General features: G+C 32.3%; 1 protein-coding gene across 11 annotated transcripts; it reads left to right on the top strand.

Annotated features, from left to right (window-relative positions):
• The first annotated feature begins 7,089 nt into the window (after nucleotides 1-7,089).
• Nucleotides 7,090-12,836, top strand: LOC129311162 (pentatricopeptide repeat-containing protein At1g11290, chloroplastic-like). 11 transcript variants are annotated; one of them, XM_054953220.1, is made up of 4 exons: nucleotides 7,090-7,453; nucleotides 8,345-11,059; nucleotides 12,001-12,060; nucleotides 12,561-12,836. In XM_054953220.1, the coding sequence occupies exon 2, from the start codon at nucleotides 8,690-8,692 to the stop codon at nucleotides 11,021-11,023; it is 2,334 nt and encodes a 777-aa protein (XP_054809195.1). In that variant the 5' UTR covers nucleotides 7,090-7,453; nucleotides 8,345-8,689; the 3' UTR covers nucleotides 11,024-11,059; nucleotides 12,001-12,060; nucleotides 12,561-12,836. The 11 variants fall into 11 exon arrangements, with proteins under 11 accessions (XP_054809195.1, XP_054809196.1, XP_054809197.1 ...); XM_054953221.1 differs by having other exon boundaries at nucleotides 12,001-12,141; XM_054953222.1 differs by having other exon boundaries at nucleotides 11,980-12,060.
• Nucleotides 12,837-18,731: the final 5,895 nt, after the last annotated feature.

Below are 18,731 nucleotides of genomic sequence, written 5' to 3'. Positions count from 1 at the left end.
TTGTAATTAAAATATTTTTTTCTTGTTGTTGGAAATCATTATGGATTTATTATGATTATAAGTATTTTTATTATCTTAATTTAGTTTATTAGGTTAAAATGGATTATTACCTCTCATAAAGGGAAAAAAAAGCTACGTGAGTATTAGACTAACAAGACCAGTCTTCTAGTTCTATAAAACAAAGTTTAGTTCTGTTAATCTTCGGATTATTACTAGATTAGAACGGACTATGGGTTGTATAATTCAATCTTTTTCATAAAAGAGATCATACTTTAAATTAGGCTGAAAGCCAGTCTCGTCTAGACCTTTGTGTAACCCTACTAGTAGGCTTGGGTTTGATAATGTTACTATTACCTAGGAATTAATTCACAATCAATCCATGAGAAATATGAGAGGAAAGAAAAGCTTTATGGAAATTAAGATTAATTTGGAGAAAGCTTACCCTATGACTTTGTTCTTGGCTGTTTACTTGAATTGAATTTTCCTCAAAACATTGGGTATATTCTTAGGCATTGTTTATTTACTTTTAAATAAGAAAATTAATCATTTGATCTATGTAGTTTTGACCTTATTGTCAGTCATCAAACTTTTACTTGTTGTAATTCGGTTCTTATATTTTTAACTCAATTGCAACTTAATTCCTAAACTTTGCCTTTTATAATTTAATCCTCATAGTTTCAACCACTTATTTGATCTCTATATTAAAAAAATTGTAAATATTAAATATATTTTGAAATTTTAATATTTATAAAAATTGAAAGGATTTAATAATTTAAAATATTAGTAACAAATTTTAACATAATTTTAATATTTACAATTGTATTTTTTAAAATATATGAACCAATATTTAAGTAGTTGAAACTATAGGGACTAAATTATAAGAGGTAAAATTTAGAGATCGAGTTACAATCGAATTAAAAATATAAAGATTGAGTTATAATAAATTAAAATTCAAAAACCGCATTACGATTGGGTAAAAATTATAGAAATCAAATGGTTAATTTTCTCTACTTCTAACCTTAGTATTCTTTGGGAAGGAAACAAGACAGAAGAATTCACTTTGTCACATGGATTAAGGCAAGTGATCTTATTTCTCCTTATCTTTCTTTTGCAATGTTTCTGGGCAAAAAGTGAGTCAAGCTAAGACCTAAGACTCGGGTCGTCTTCTCTAACGACGCTAATCATAGTCGAGCCACTCAGCTTAGTGAGCTTCTGGGTTTCTCTGTTGCCACTGATCTTGGAAAATATCTGGTTCCTTTGCATCATGATCAGGTAAACAATGACACTTATCAGTTTGCCGTTGACAAAGTCAAACAGAGATTAAGTAATTGGAAGACTCATCACCCTTATGGAATGATCTGGCGCCTTCATTTTTTTTTTCTTAGACGATCTCTCCTGTTGATATAAAATTTTGTTTATATTATATTTATCAAAGTAAAAATTATAAAAAAATTATAATATTAAATATGAACTATCCAGAGTATATCTAGATGGTTAATTAGTTAAAATTATAAAATTTTTAATATTAAATTGAACCTTTCAGATTATATCTATACTGTTCAAAGTTTATTTAGATAGTTAATTTATAAAAATTAATATTAAATTGGGTCATATAGATTAAATTTGCACTAGCCAGATTAGTAATAAATAGATATACTAAAAATTTCTATTTTTTTACTAATGTTTATTTTAATAAATATAAAATAAAATAAAAAACTTAAAGTTTGACTAGCCAAATTTTATGAGGGGTGATGAGTACCATAATATTTATCCTCTAATAAGCATAAAAAATAGTGCATATTTAATATAATAATTTTTTTATAATTTTTATTGGTTAAAGTATACTTTTAGTCCTCTAACTTTATATAAGGTTTTAATTTTAATCCCTTAATTTTAAAAAATATTTTTTTTAGTCCTTTGACTCTAACATATTAGTTTTAAATAATTATTGTTTGAGTCAATTATTATTATTTTGAAAAAATTAAACTTAATATATCAATATTTGAGAATGTTTTGTCAATATTTAAAAGTTCAATATAAAAATTTGTTGGAATGAAACTAATGGTATTAGAGTTATAGAACTAAAAAGATATTTTATAAAATTAAGGGACTAAAATGAAACCTTGTATAAAATTAAAGATTTAAATATATACTTTATCCATTTTTGTTTTAATAAATATAACATAAAAATATTAAAAAAATAATTTTAGATCATAGCAGATATCATTTGAAGTAGGAATGAAGGGCCAGATCACCCTTACAGGGTGATGAGCACATTCTGATGAGCGCCAATGCGTTTCTGGAAAGACATATGCTTGTCTCTTCTGTAGTCAAAGCTATTCCTTTATATTCCATGCAAACAACTAGCTTGCTGATAAATGTCTGTGATGAGACCGATAGAAGAGCTGGATATTTTTTATGGTAAGTTACAGAACAATGTTTTTCTCATGAAAACTGGGTGTGGTTTGGTTAATGACAAGGAGGCCCTTTGGACTCATGTTATTAGAAGCAAATATAAATTAAATGTGACTCTGATTTAATATCCAAAAAAAAAAGTATGGTCCTAGTACAGTAAATTCTAAACATTTGAACTTTAACACCATTGGCAATAATATTTGAAGCTTATTTTGACTTTGAATTATGGAAACTTTAGCTGGTGGTGAGGTTAATTTTTTCACCCTTATCATCATTATCTTCACTATTTTTATGTTTTACTCTATTTTTATGTTTAACTATTAAATATGTGAAATTATATTTATAAAATATTGAAATGATAGTTGTAAATTACTGATAAAGTAATTATAAATTACTCTATTGATGTAATGTATTTTTATGTCTTTGTACTATAATTTTAAATTACACTCAGATCTCAAAAAAAAAAACTTAACTATGGTTTATAAATTTTATAGAACTTATTTGTAAATAAGTCTATTTCATGGGATCTATATGTATTTTTTTTTCTAAAAAAAAAGCCCTACCTAGCCTAGCCACTTCATTCACACTCACTCATTCTTATTTAGTCATCTCTCCTCAATCCTCATCAGTGTACTCATAAGACAATTTAATTTATTTATCTTCGGACAAGCAAAGCAATGGTTTGGTTTGATTTTAGAAAATTTAGACAATGATTTGCTACTTTAATAAGCTAATAATAAAAGTCAGAAAACAAATAAAAGGGCTTGAAATCTTATGCCCCTGGGCCAATGAATTCAAGAGTTAGGCTTTGCATATGAAATCATTTTAGGATAATTGGGCATTTGACTTGGCTATTTTAGGCTCAAGTCAGTCAAGGGCCACTCATAGTGTCAGGCCTTTCCCCACCTCTATTCATGGACAACATTGCCTCTCCTCTCTCTCCCCCCCTTTCCGTTTGACCTTCCACCTGTGACATTTCAAATTTTAATCCTTTAATTAATTAAAGAGATAATCAAGTTTAATTAAGTAAACTAAAGTTAGAAAATGGTTAGCAAAGGTTAATGAGCCTCATTGGCATGTGGCTGCAGCGTGAAGATAAAGTTTGAAGCAAAAGTTGGGCCACTCGAGCTTGAAGGGAGAAGAGAACTCAGGGGTCCTCTTGCTGTACCACATGTAGCAACATATGCTACACAAGCCTCGATGCATTATATAATAGGAAAAAGTCCCTCTTAGTACCATCCGTTATAGCATGGCTACATGCAGTGTGGTGCATGGTTAGATTTTTCGATAAATCAGAACATGCAACACTTGAAAAACAGAAGAAGGAATAGAAAGAAAATGAAGGGCACAAATTGTACTTTGCTGGGGCATGACATTTTGAAGGATTTAGGAGGATTTGTTATTCCTAATCACTAAGGTAAGTCTTTCCCACCCTTTTTCCTTCCTTCTATACTATTTTGAAGCTAAGCTTTGCAGTGTGGGGTTGAATTTTGGTCTATATAAATAAGGTTTTTGAACCCATTGACTCAAATAGAGTTAATGGGAGTTGTTTGAGTAATTTAAACTAATGATTGAGGGTTTTACACACTTTTAATTAGTGAGCCTCATCTATATCCGAAATTAGGGCATTAAATGTGAATGTTGGAGTTGTTGGGTGACATTAACAATCCTAGGAAAGTTTAATGAAGTTGGTAGGGGTTGATGAAGTTAAGCCCAATAACACATAATTATTTGCCAAAAACGGATAAAATACAATCCATAAAAATTTTGGACTCTTAGCTTATTATAGAAAATCAAATACCTAAATTAATAAAATAAAAAATCATGAATCTGTAGTTCTGTTTCCCCGTCAGTGTGCTTTGTTCTGTCGAGTAGTATCGATGTCTCTTACCTAGCATTTGTCTTTCGCTGTCATAACTGTGGATCGCTCATACTACTTTGCTTTCTTTCATCTTCGAATTGTTTCTTCCATCGTGATTAAAGGTCGCGTTTATCTCTATCATTCGCTGATTTCTCACATTTTGAGTCTCTTTTGGTGTTTGTAAAGAAAACAAAGTGTTGTAATTTTAAAAAAGGCAGTTTTGTAAATTAAATATAAACAAATATTAAAAAGGTCACTTTTAAAATTTAAGAAAGGATAGACTTTCTTTTATTTAATCTTATGATATGACCTATATGTGTAAAAGCCCCTAAAAATTAAACTCCTGTTTATTTTAATTCTTGGATTTACCACTCTCAAGAGTAAAATTAGGATTTATTGAGGAAGTTCCCTACCAATGCAAGCTTCAAAAATAATTACTCTACAATCAATGGCTAATAATTAATATTAATAATTAGTTATTATTAATTAACCCTTAATCACAATTAAGACCCAACACCCTCATTAAACATGATTAACTAAAATCAACCCCATTTCTCACTTTCATTAGCTTATTTAATTTTTATTAAGCTTAACAAACACTTTTAGCCAACCTTATTAACTTAAACTTAAATATGTATCATTAGGGTTAACTCTAAACCCCTCATTGATAGCATTAAATGCTGCCAACTACAATTACTCAAGATTAGAAAGGTAGAAAATCATCATTAGATTCCAAAGAAGTCATATGCATGGCTGGACTTCAACAACAATTTGGATCTAAGCTCCCCATTTCAGAAAACTTAAGAAAAAATGTATAGAAGGAGAAGAAAAGAGAGAATGGAAGCTTATCCAAAGAATTAGAAGACTAAAACCAAAATGGAACCCTAGCTAAGCCTCTCTTGTCTCCTACTATCCATCCTCTCAAACTCTCTTATTTTCTATTGTTTTGAACTACAAACTTGAGATTTAAAATGCATCATCTACCACGATAAATAGTCCAAAACGAGTAGCCTCACTTAGGCCCAACAATTTAGGCCAAGATGGCCAAATAGCTTCTCAAGCCTTATTCTAAAACCTATATAAGATCTAATGAACCCAAATGGCTACCTAAACTCCCCAATTAACTTCCAATTACCTCAATTAATTAATTAAACTTCTTAGTTAATTAGTTTAACCCTTAGATCAAATCATGGGATATTACACCCACATCTTCCTTGTCACATTAAAGATCCTAGTTTGCAGGGGATCATTCACTAATCAAACCCAAAAGGAACAAAGAAAGAACCTCCAATTTATGGATACCTGATTATAATTTTGGCACCTATAATTTAGGCTAACTCCCAGGGTTAGCCTCACTCTATGGAGTCCAATGAAGCACCACGATCTCATAATGATAGCATCTAGCAACACCTTCATAATTTTGTTGCTTTAAGAGTCCAAGCTTCCTCCTTTTGCTTACGAACAACGATGATGATGAGGAAACAACCATCCCCTTTTTAGTCTCTGCACCTCGTTGTTGAATCTGAGTGAGGAAATGGCAGAGGAAGGGAGGTGGGTGAGGATAAATAAATAAAGTGGGTGGGATGCAACGAGTTGGCTAAGAATTATAACTTCATCCTTGCCAACCAACAATAACAAAAAAAGATGTTGCCACTTATTACCCTTTAATAGATTTTAGGAACAATTTAACAGTAGGGCCAATGATGCCTTAAGTTTAGTTGCTGAAAGTTTAAAATATACCAATTATGTACTAAAGTTCAAAATACCCCTAAACCTATAGTTGAGTGTCCAAATTGCCATTTAACTTTTTTCAATTTTAAAATGGTTATTAAATTAGCACAACTATTTTCATTTTGTTTTGAAAAACAATTCCAAAAATTGTATAACAAAATAATTTTGAAAATAAAAAATAAGAAAAAAAAAACTAAACAACCCCAAGTCTCCTCCATTCCAGCCCATGCAGCTCATGGGTTTAAAGCAAAAAAATTATTTTTTTAATGTTCCATTTATCAAAGAAAATTAGATAGAGAGAATATAATGAAAAGTGTAATATTTAAAAAATATAATTAATAAAACTTTATTTTTATTAAAATATTTTATGTTTTGGGGTGCTGAATTTTTCTCAAATATATTTTATATTTTTTATAATTTAATATTTTAATAATAATTTTATAGGAAATCAAATCTAAACCATCTAAATGTTAATTTAATGGTTAAAAATGAAAAAGAATGGAAGATGATAGGAAGGAAGAGGAGAGAATTCATACCCATTTGCTTCATGATTTACAAGCAGAATTATAAATTATATTCTTTTTGGTACACACAATTTCTCTTTTCATTTAAAAATACAAGGTATTTTTTAAAAAGTTAGATGTTTATAAATGTAATATATTTTTAATCTTTTAAGATGTAATCATTGACTTTTTTTAAAAAAGTGTTTCTATTGATGAATGAGTGTATATTTATTATAAGGTGTTTAATAGATGTAAATATAAAAAAATAGTGCTAATTTGAAAGTAGGTCACTACTTTATTAAGGGTAAGATTTAGTTAAAAATATCTTATATTTTTAAATGAAGGGAGTAAAGTTTTTTGTGTTATAATAATTATAAAAAACATATATTAAAACATTAAATAATCTTTTATTGTAGAAAAAACAGTATTTTCATTGTACGAGGAAGAGTAATTTTAATGCAATTTACAAAAGGTAAGATACTTCACCTCTCTAATTAAATAAAAAAAAAAAAGAAAAATACTTCACCTCTCCATTTAGCCGGCTGCTTTTCCTCATGGTGACCGTCGTTTCTGTCCGTTGCACCGTCCGCCGCTCCTAGTCCGCCATCCATCGTCGCCGATGTATCTCTCTCCTGTATCGTCCTCCCTCCCTCTCTATTTCAGAGGCCGACGTCTTCCTTGCTCAGCTCTATTTGCTCCGTCCGTTCACCACTGTCTCCTCTCGTCGCGGTAACCATTCTCCCCTTGCCATCCACTGTGATTCTTTGAAGCTTCGAAGCTTTGTTGAACCCCATGACTGGCCACTGCCATTTTCTCTTCTCATCACTGTTCTCGTGCTTTGCTGAGTAATAGGATTTCCGCCGCGCCGTTTGTGCTTCAGTTACTGGTCATTGCAAGAGCTCATTTCTGTTTCCTTTGTGAGAGTTAATTGTTCAAGTTTCAGGTAAGTGCTTCGAAATCATTATCTCTGGTATGGTATGGAGTCTGATTGCTTCGGCTAGGTTGAGTAAAATATCATAGGAGTCATTGCTCTTAAGCTTCTACACTCTTTGGTAGCTTTTTATCAAAATATCATAGGAGTTAATTCTAATAGATCAATTTGTGAGCAAATCACAAATTTTGAAATAAGTTTGCAAATTTAATACATGAAGAGAACAAAATGTTTACAGGGAACTAAAACTAAATACAAGAAAAGGTGACTGATCCATCAGGAAAGTTACACAAAGCTGGGGAATTGATAAAAAACTAAAGGTAAAACATGCCTAGCTAAATGCTAAACTGATGCAATAATGGTGTTTATGTGTTGATCGTTGCGTTGAGATATATGTCCTCTGGGATGTCTACTTTGCTTCTTTTATTCGCACAACTTGATGGCGGTTTTTCAAGCTCAACCCTTCACTTTGCATGTTCATCGTTAACTGCTCTAACTTGATAATTTCCTTTGGTAACCTCCTTATTTTCTTGAATATTCACTGCTTTGGTTTATTGGAATTTAGTTAGTGGAAGTTATTTTGAGACCTGATAATTACAAATAGGCTCATACAAGTTAATTTGGCTACATTAGAATTATCTGGACTTCATGAAAATTAATTTGAGCTTAAAAATTTAATTTTGATTAGCCGACTAATATTTTGGCTGAACAATGCCTAGCCAATTCTTGATGGCCGCAGTAAGCTTGTGGACTCTGACGCTTTCTTGCCAATGGGTTTTTTCCTCGGTGCTTTGGATTCTTAGAATTATTTTTTATATATATTTATTTTGGTCTTGACACATAAAATCAAAGTTTGGTTGAGGTAGAGTGATGTTAATTGGTTGCCATCTGAATGATGACTAGGGCAGAAGAAGAAGGTCTTGGAGATGCGGCCGAAGCAGGTATATAAAGGGAAGGAGGTTATGTGGTGAGAAATGAATGGCTTTGATCCTGTGAAGCTTGTGGCTAATTCAATTGAAGATAGGCATAATGATGTTGTGGTTTTACTTTCCTCACCCACACCGTCTCAAAAACGTGAATGAGTTATGAATTTAGAAGAAAAATTACCTGACATCATCCCCACTTTCTTCTCTTTTGGTTCATGTTTTATCTTATGTGCACGTCAGATTCACCTGCGGGCTCGTTCACACCTCTGCATTTTCAAGCTTTGCTTCTGTTAAAGATGCCCCATTCAACCAATCTCTTCCCATGGTCTACAACATCTCTTCACTCTTGCAGGGAATCTCAAAGAACCTTGTCCATGTCAAATCCATCCATGCACGGATTATTACGAACTCAGCATTTACTGATCACTTTGTGGTATCCAAACTTATTAATGCCTATTCTGATTTGGGCCTTCTCAATATTGGCCGTCAAGTTTTTGATCAAATTTCTCATCCAAAAACCATTCTTTGCAATGCCATGGTTGCTGGGTACACCAAAAACCAGCAATACAAGGAGGCTCTTCAGCTTTTCAAAATGATGGGCTCTCGTAATATTGAAATTGATAGCTATACATGCAATTTTGCTCTTAAGGCTTGTAGTGGCTTATTGGATAAAGAAACCGGGATGGAAATATATAAGAGAGCTGTTGTGAGAGGGTTTCATTTAGACCCATATTTTGGCAGTTCAATGATTAATTTTTTGGCAAAATCTGGTTATCTTGATGAAGCACGGAGATTATTTGATCAAATGCCTGAAAGAGATGTTGTTTGTTGGAATTCAATTATTGGAGGTTATGTGCAGCAATGCTTCTTTCAGGAGGCAATTGGAATGTTTTTTAATATGATAGGTAATAAAATTTGTCCTAGTCCAGTAACTATGGCGAGCTTACTTAAGGCGTGTGGGGAAAGTGGACTTCTCAAGCTTGGAAGATGTGTTCATGGTTGTGTCCTTGCATTAGGGATGGGTGATGATGTTATGGTGCTTACTGCTTTGCTTGATATGTATTGTAAAATGGGAGACATTGAAAGTGCTTGTTGGGTTTTCAATAGCATGTCTGGTAGAAATTTGGTTTCTTGGAATGCCATGATTTCAGGATATGTTGAAAATGGTATGATACATGAATCATTTTCGCTCTTTCATAGAATGGTTCTTAGTGGTGCTTCATTTGATTCAGGAACCTTGGTGAGCCTTATTCAGGGTTGTTCTCAAACATGTAATTTGGACAGTGGAAAGATCCTCCATGCATGCATCATAAGAAAAGGACTTGAATCAAATCTAGTTTTGTCCACTGCAATTGTTGACATGTACTCTAAATGTGGTGCCACCAAGCAGGCGACTACTGTTTTTGGAAGAATGAAAGAAAGGAATGTAATTACTTGGACTGCTATGCTAGTCGGTTTATCGCAAAACGGATATTCAGAAGATGCCCTGAAATTTTTTATTCAGATGCAAGAAGAGAATGTGTCAGCCAATTCAGCCACTCTTGTTAGTCTAGTGCATTGTTGTGCTCACATGGGATCTCTCAAGAAAGGTATGAGCATCCATGCTCACTTAATCCGGCATGATTATGCATTCAATGCTGTTAATATGTCAGCCTTGATTGATATGTATGCCAAATGTGGTAAACTTATCTCAGCTGAGATACTGTTCAATTATGGATTCCATTTGAAAGATGTTATATTTTGTAACTCTATGATTATGGGTTATGGCATGCATGGTCATGGACATCATGCTATTGGTGTCTATGATAGAATGATGAAAGAAGGCCTTGAGCCAAATCATACTACATTTGTTTCTCTCCTAGCTGCCTGCAGCCACTCAGGACTTATTGAGGAGGGTAAGACTTTATTTCATAGTATGGAAAGAGATCATAACATTAAGCCTACTGAAAAGCACTATGCTTGCCTAGTGGATCTTCTTAGTCGAGCTGGCCGTCTCCAAGAAGCTGAGGCATTGGTAAAACAATTGCCCTTTGAACCTAGCACTGATGTGCTTGAAGCTTTGCTCAGTGGTTGCCAGACCCATAAGAACATGGATATGGGCATACAAGTAGCAGATAGATTACTCTCTCTAGACTACTATAATTCTGGAATTTATGTCAAGCTATCAAATATATATGCCCAGGTAAAAAGATGGGAATGTGTAAATTACATAAGAAACCTCATGAGAACTAGGGGCCTGTGGAAAACACCTGCTTATAGTTTGATTGAAGTGGAAAGCCAGATATACTCATTTTTTGCTGGTGATGATTCACATCCTAAGTGGGAAGACATTTATGAGTTATTAGAAAATTTGAGAGCTGAGGTTGAAGCTTGTGGTTATGTGCCTGATACAAGTTGTGTTCTTCGTGATGTGGATGAGCCAATGAAGGTGAAGTTGCTTTGGGGACATAGTGAGAGATTGGCTATAGCATTCGGTCTTTTAAGCACACCATATGGAAGTTCTCTTAGGATTACAAAGAACCTTCGTGTTTGTGCTGATTGTCACAATGTTACTAAATACATATCAAAGATAGTTAAGAGGGAGATTATTGTTAGAGATGCTAATCGTTTTCATCACTTTGTTAATGGGGAATGTTCCTGCAATGACTACTGGTGATGAGGAGGTTATGAGAGAATGCATTCAAATAGAAAGGTTCTAGCCTGGACTTGAACATAAAATGTGATAGCACTTCCTGAGTAAAATTCATGTTTTGACATGGTTATATGTTTTTATGATTAATTTTGCCTGCGAATCTTTTAAAGATGGAAATTTACTATTAATTTCTCTTAAAGTTGTTTTGATTGGGTTACAATGAAGTGGATTACAAATGATAAAAGTTATATTACAGTCTGTTCTTTATTATTACTGCAAAGGAGGTCTAAGGTATATGAATCAACAGCATATTTCTTAAATCTCTTGGTAGCTAATTTGCTTTAGAAGCAATACAGTAAGCCATGTTGCCTTTCATCTTATTATGGTGTTGTGTTTGCATTAATGTAGGTATCCTTTGTTTTGTTTATTTTTCTTAGCTAATACTTTTTTAATTGTTATGATGCTAACTCATGTTTACAGCTTACCCCTATTAAAATTCTGTTACATTTCAATGCCCCCCTTTTAATCTATTTTATCAAATCACAATAAACACATCAAATTCAAACTGTCAGAAAATGCAGACCTCTCTTTCTGTTAACTTTATCTCTCTTTATTTGGTTCAATAACTCTGACTTTCCTTTCTCTTTCCTATATCTTTCTTTCTTTCTTCGATTTCTAGAACTCAAATATCACTTTCTATCTCTTCCATCCATTTTGTCCTGAATCTTGCATCTTAATTGAAATTTTCTCACCCGTAATGAACAAATTGTGTGATTGTTGCATGAGTTTGTCAAATATACCATTTTGGAGGGGGAAATTTTATGGTCTTGGAAGCCATCATGGTGTTAACTCGATTTTATGATAACAAGAAGTAAGACTTCTCAATTAATGGCTTGTTGATTATTCTTATCTACTCTATTGTTCTTTACTTCGTGTAGCTTTGCCCCCATTTTCTGATTGATCTATTATAGAGATTACAGATGGAGTTGGACATTTTGCAGTGTTTTGCCATCAGTTCTTGGTGTTCTCAGATGATGATTTCAAAGTCCTGTTGAAGTAAGGTCAAGCTAACATATTCATTTTTGTTGCTTGTTCAAGCTAATTTCAAAAGCACAGTGAAAAGAAATACTTGCAATTAGATGGTATGGTTTGAAGTATGTTCAATTTCTTCAATAATGTGCTGTGGTCGTTTCTGTTTCTGTTCAAGTAATGAAGTTATAAGCTTCTCTTTTTTAAATTAGCTTGCTAAGACGGGAGACACAACCTGACTAAAATTTTCAGTGATTCTTTTTTTTTTTTTTAAATTTTATTAGATTAGATGCTTTGACTTTGTTTTTAGCAAGAGACAAAGATTTGCTTCAAGTATGTTATAACTCCATCTTCGTAATTGCTCTTTTTATACATATGATATTTTTTTTTTCTTTTTAATTGTTACTATTGAAGTTGCTGCTGCTTTTCTTCTTCTTCTTCTTTTCTTTTTTCTTTTTTTGCATTGAAGGATATATTTGTGGTCACCTTGTATTTTCTTTCTTTCTTTCTTATAGAATGAATAATGTTGCAGGCATATTTTCAACAATTGATGACAGAAAAACCAGAACAGTTTCTGTATTTGAAGGATTCAAGAGAAAATACGTGCTTAAAGTATGTCATGTATCTATTTCTCTGTTATCGTTATTAAAAATTTTGTCATTTGGAAACACTCAATTTCTTTAGTTTACTCAGATTCATTACATTAGAATTGTCTGATAGTTGTAGAGACTGGGATAGTCCGAGGTTGTTTACAATCGAGGTGGCTGTGATAACTGAATATATTATTTTCTATCTAGTCTTGATGTTATTTTTTTCCCGTGATAATTTTTTTTTTTTTTGCTGTGATGAATATATTTGTGGTCTCATGATATATTCTTCCTTCTTAAATTACAAATAATTTTGCATGTTTATTTTCAACTAGCAACGATAACAAGAAGCTTTATCTCATGATGGCACAAAAGCCAGAACAGTTTCTATATTGATGTCCGATCAGAACTATCCCTTTTTGCTGTCTTGACTGGAGTACATATTCTTTCTGACTTCCGTTTCTAGTTATTGCTATGGCTGAATTTTATTATGGTATATATGTATGAACATCTTGAGATATATTTTTTCATACATTGATGTTACAATCATGGGAATTTGACTGATAGCCTTAGAGACTGGTTAGTCATTGGAAAAGAACCGGAATTAATGTAGAGGGTGCGTGCTTATTGAGGTGTGATCTTTGTTACTTTGTTTCTGACAATCTTTATCTCTATTCATACTGACTTGCATATATCTTCCTCATTTATATCTTGATTCCAAAGAGGAGAACTTTGATATGTTCTTAACATGATGCGCATCAAAGTGAACAAAATTTGAGTGTTGCTACAAACCTATAGGTAGCATTTTTTTTTTAGCACTTTATTAATCTCGGAATGATATATAACACATATTGTACCTGCCAAAACCTATTTTTACTGGTTTGCTGGTTTTAATTCATGCTTCAACAATCAACGTTTGGATGATACAATAAATATTTTTTGTTGAGAAATCTTCCAACACCTTTCCATTTGAATATTTGGACATCGTAAGTCTACCAGAAAAAGGGGATTTTTTGGCGCTACAATATGAAATTTAGTTACCTCATTATTTGCTTGTATAACGTAATTAGTTTCATATGACTTATATAAAGAATTTAATCTATTTAATTTATGTTTCAGGATATTTTTGGGAATTGCTCTGGTATTAAAGAAAATGATGAATTCTCATGTATCTTTGATGAAATTTTTATTTTTTGGAATGAATTTTTGATACAATTTTCAGCATAGTATATTTTGTACCTGGCTGTGATGTGCTTCCACTATGAGGTAAATGTTTAGACTCATGACCTTCATATTCTGTAAAACTATACCACAGTCTACTTATTTTGCAATTTATATTTCACAATGGCTTTGTGCAATCTACATAACCAACCTTACCTAGTGGGATAAGGCTTGTTGTATTGTAAAAGAAAGATAGGAAATGAGAGAAGAAGACGGAGGGTTAGAGAAGGAATGATAGAACAGAGAGAGACGAGAAATAGGAGACCAACACAATTCCATTGAATTCATTATTCACATAGCCTAATTACAAACTACCCAATCCCACTTATATGTAGACCTCACCTAAGGACTTATCAATTTCTCTCTCCTTTTATTACAATCATCTCCTTTTATTGCAATCATGTATCAAAGAGTGTAATTACTTTCATAAGATCTATAACAATAATTCATGTATCTATTTTATTTCAGTTTTTTTCTGGGTGGGGGTGGTGGCTATGCTCAGATCTTGACACAGTCAATGGTATCTCGTATTTCCTTGAAACATTTTTCAGCATCCTATGTTTTTGAATGGTTTATGATTTTGAACTAGTTTGAGGTTTATATATATGCTGGAATAGGAGACCAAGGAAAACTGTGCAGGGAAAAATAATCATGTCAGAAATCATACAATTTTTGTGCCCAAATGGTAACTCATTGAAAATTGTAATAGCAAAATTATCATTCGAAGCTTGTCGGGCAAGCCAATTTGCGCATCCATTAGCTTCACTATACATGTGCTCGAAGTTGACTATCCAATTTTTCATGGCAAGATTTCTGATCTTGTTGATAGTATTGGTGAAGGGATGGTTCGTGGTTTGTAAGACAATACCTCAATTTTGGTATGATGTCCTTTTGCCTTTCTTTTCCTCCTTTTTCATTAATATATGTACTTTTTTAGTCACACTTTTTCTGATTATTTCTTATTTTATCAGAGAAAATGATAGGCTTTTACTTATGGAAGAGTATATATGTTGCAATTGTTTGCTGATTTTCATTAACATTTGAATTGGGCAGGAATATATCCCACAATTGGAACGAGTGGTCCCTTCTCACCTTATTCTTTAGGGCGGCTGAAGTACTCTCTCAAATGATCCAATATCATGTTGAAAACGGGAAGTTTTGGGACATTAAGCTGTCTCATTGTTTGTTTGTTTGTTTGTTTTTTTTTTTTTTTTGCATATGATTTACTTTTTTGTTAATGTTGAGGAAGAGAATTGTCTGGAACCTGGGAAAAATATTGTGAAGGTTTAGGGCAAGCAAGGTTTAACATCTTAAAAATTTATAGCATAAAATATGACATGAGATATGGAGGCCCAAGAAATGGTCAGAGGTTAGCAGGGATTAAAAAGATTCTAATTTTCCGGGGTCTAAAGTGTGAATATTTTTAGAGATTGTGGAATTGACCTGGGGTGGGCAACAAATCTTGAGACCAGGATGATGGTCTCAAATTATTCCGGGACCATCTAAAGTTTAAAAGGGCTATTAAAGAGAGCATGAAAGGTGGTAATTAAGGTGTTATTTGTGTGATAAGAGTATCACTCAAGAATTGGTGAATTGAGTGTTATAAAATTTTTAAAAGCTATTCTCAAAAGCAATGTAACTTCAAAACATGATAAAGTATAGCACAGGAAGAAATGAGCTATTAAACAAAGTTTAAATCAAGGAAAGAAGGATATGCACACAAGAGTTTATTCTGGTTTTGTTTTACAAGCCCTACGTTTAGTCCTTGAGACAAACTATTTGATATTTTCATCTAACTCTTGCAAATAGGGTATTTGCAGTCAGTACAATTCTAAGACTAACTTGTCTTGATTTCTCACGCACCTTTGCAAAATATTTGTAAGCTATCAAATCCTACTCAAGGATTCCACCTCTTGAGTATCTTTAAAGATAAGAGAATTGAATGTTTAAAAGCTCTCTCAGAGTATATAAACAATAGTGAAGCCTAATCAAAGTAATAAGAACTTTTAATAGGCAAATTGAATGCAATAGATGTAAAACAGTTGAATGCATTTAAATTCTTATCGACCAACTTAAATGCAGTTGTATGTATAGTTCCTAAGAAGTTCTAGTTGTTAAAAATAAGATTATAACCGTTATAAATATTAGAACACACAAATGAGACATTATTCAGAAAAATCACTCAATGCAAAAGCAATAAATACATGTCAGATCGGTTGATTTTACGCATTAAGTGCAGTGTAAATCACAAAACTTTGTCTAGGTGATGTTGTGTGTTAATAAATGTGGTTGGCTAACACTACTCCGTCTGCCTTCATATGTAAAAAGATCTTTTAAAATTTTTTTTATCAATAAATATAAGAAATTGTTAACATATTTTTTAATAAAAAATCATTATACCCTTATTAAATTGAAAAGAGAAAAAGATAACTATTCTTATTAATTTATTTTAAAAAAATTCATTTTTTATTTATAATAATTAAGGGCAAAATTGAAATGTTATTGTGTTTTTAATTAAATAATTAATTTTTATTGATTTATGTGATTTGATTAAAAATATTTATTTATAAAGACGGAGGGAGTATCTGCAATAGCAAAGAAAGTAGTGGATTATGAATTAACTCAATCACACGCCAAGGAAGATGACTAGCACGTTATTGGGGTTTCCCTAAAGCACAAGGCTTTGTTAAAGGCAGTTCACATGCCATGTAGAGTGTCTAGCGCATTGGGCATGAGTGAAATCCTTTGCGTCTTTGGTCGCTTAGCTAGACAACACTAGGGCTGAGCAAACAACCCATAACTTGGCATACCCACTTACCCAGCATTCCCACCTAGACCTGGTTAAAATGGGCCAGTAAAAACCTGCATGTTAAGAGAGAGAAACCGACCATTAACAAGTCATGTAAGTGGGACAGGCTACAAGTTACCTCGCGAGTTAGCCTCCAGCACTTATATAAATATTTAAAAAATTAAAAAATAATTATTAAAAAAAAAAAACATAGCACTTGTGTTGTGAGTTGTGACGGGGGATAGAGCACAAGCAAAAGTTTGAAGCAAAATAATTAGTCTTCCACCAGATGACTCTCGTCCCCCCCTCCAAATCTACAGGAAAATAACTCAGCCTTCCTCTTCTCAGCCACTCTTGTATGCGATCTGAGATCTGACTTAGATGACCCTCATCTCCCTCGCGTCGCCCAGCCTAGTTGCCTCTTCCCTCCTCCCTTGGCAAGGTGACGCCTCTTGCAAAGGCCATATCTGCTCCACTTGGAACACCCTAACCTTACTAGTTAAAAAATTAATCAAATACTATGATAATAAAAAGATTTAAACGGATAACAATAATTACCATGATATAAAGATATAAAGCAATTTTCAAATTGACTTTGAAAAGATGATCATAATAGAAAATAATTAATCTATATTTTAAGGAACTATTATGGTTATAAAATTTTGTCTATTAAATAGATATTTAAAAACTAGCCTTAGTAGAAATGATTAAACTAGTAAAAAAAAGTTATGAAGGTTATAAAATTTTTTTCTTACTATTCAAAACCATAAATAACACCCTATCATAATAGATAGAAAAGAACATAAAATTAAATATTTTATTCAACAAGAGTCTAGGTTTATTAAAGCCTGCAAACATGCTTGTCACATCTCATCATAAATGCTTAAATATTCATTTCAATAAATATCTCAACATTTAAACTTTTATATTAAAATATTTACTCTAAATATATTTGTTATGTAATTTCTATGGTCTCAAGCCTTAATTAATAGTACCATTTTCAGTCATGACTAAATAATAATAATTTCAAAACTTATCCCAAATGATTAATGAGTCCTATATTAGCAAATAATTATTCTATAAACTGAAATAGGACTTAAAATTTACTCAAGCTAAGCCCCAGGCTTCTAGAAGCTTCTCATTTTACTCTGCTAAGCTTATCTAAAATGTTAGAGAGGGCTAAGCACTAATATCTTAGTAACTCAAAGTTCCACCATATATGTACAAACTAACAACTACGCACAATTAATAATATATGCATACATATAATTTCATCATCATTATTAAATTATGAACACAACAATTTAAACCTTCATTCATAATAGTTATATGCAACATATGATTATATGTAAAAAAAATCCCTTATTGCTCTGTCTCACCTTATACCGTTGACCGGAGCCATAGGCTTATCTACGATCTAGCCCACTTACTGGACTGACCAAAGCATCCCCGAAGCTCAAGATATATCTGACTAGATGTATAGAACCCAAGCCCTAGACTATGGCTCTCCTCCTTAAAGAACTTAATCAGGAGGTGTCATTGTCTCATGTTTTCCCTTTACAAACCTAGTTAAGTAAGTATTGAGGAATGAGATTTTAAAAAGAGAAAGCCAACCATTGTATGCGCAATGAAGGCAAACATCATGTGTAAATCAACATTATCATCATCATCATTATCTCCTTAGCCTATCACCAATGCATGGCATACAAATACAAGAATCAGAATGCATACCGACAAGCTTTAAAAGAAATATAGTACCTCATATAATCATAACAATAAATCACAAGCATGGTTGATCGATTTAAAGTTATTTATTAAATTTCACAGTCACATTATTTACAGTTTCTCATCAACTTATCATATAATCTATTTACATGTATCATACTCAATTAGACAAAACATATAGGAGCATACTTGTACAAGTTACAACAACAAATATAGTTGGCACACACTTAGAAAATCCTAAGTTACTTGTTTTCTTTAAGCTTACATGAAGCCACACAATAAATTAAGTAGTAAGAGCTCTCAGTAAAAATATGATTTTATAAATCCTCAAACTACTTTTGAAATAACTAATTTTACCAGTTCTAACTTTCCTCGTTACCTC

The sequence above is a fragment of the Prosopis cineraria genome, unplaced genomic scaffold (genome assembly GCF_029017545.1).
Source record: "Prosopis cineraria cultivar Desert tree isolate PC_DT_omini unplaced genomic scaffold, ASM2901754v1 PC5, whole genome shotgun sequence".
NCBI lineage: Eukaryota > Viridiplantae > Streptophyta > Magnoliopsida > Fabales > Fabaceae > Prosopis > Prosopis cineraria.
This window is presented reverse-complemented; position numbering and strand designations above follow the sequence as displayed.

Bases quoted from the DNA above. Each gene is read 5' to 3' on its own strand.
- LOC129311162 (XM_054953220.1), top strand. From the start codon at position 8,690: ATGGTCTACAACATCTCTTCACTCTTGCAGGGAATCTCAAAGAACCTT.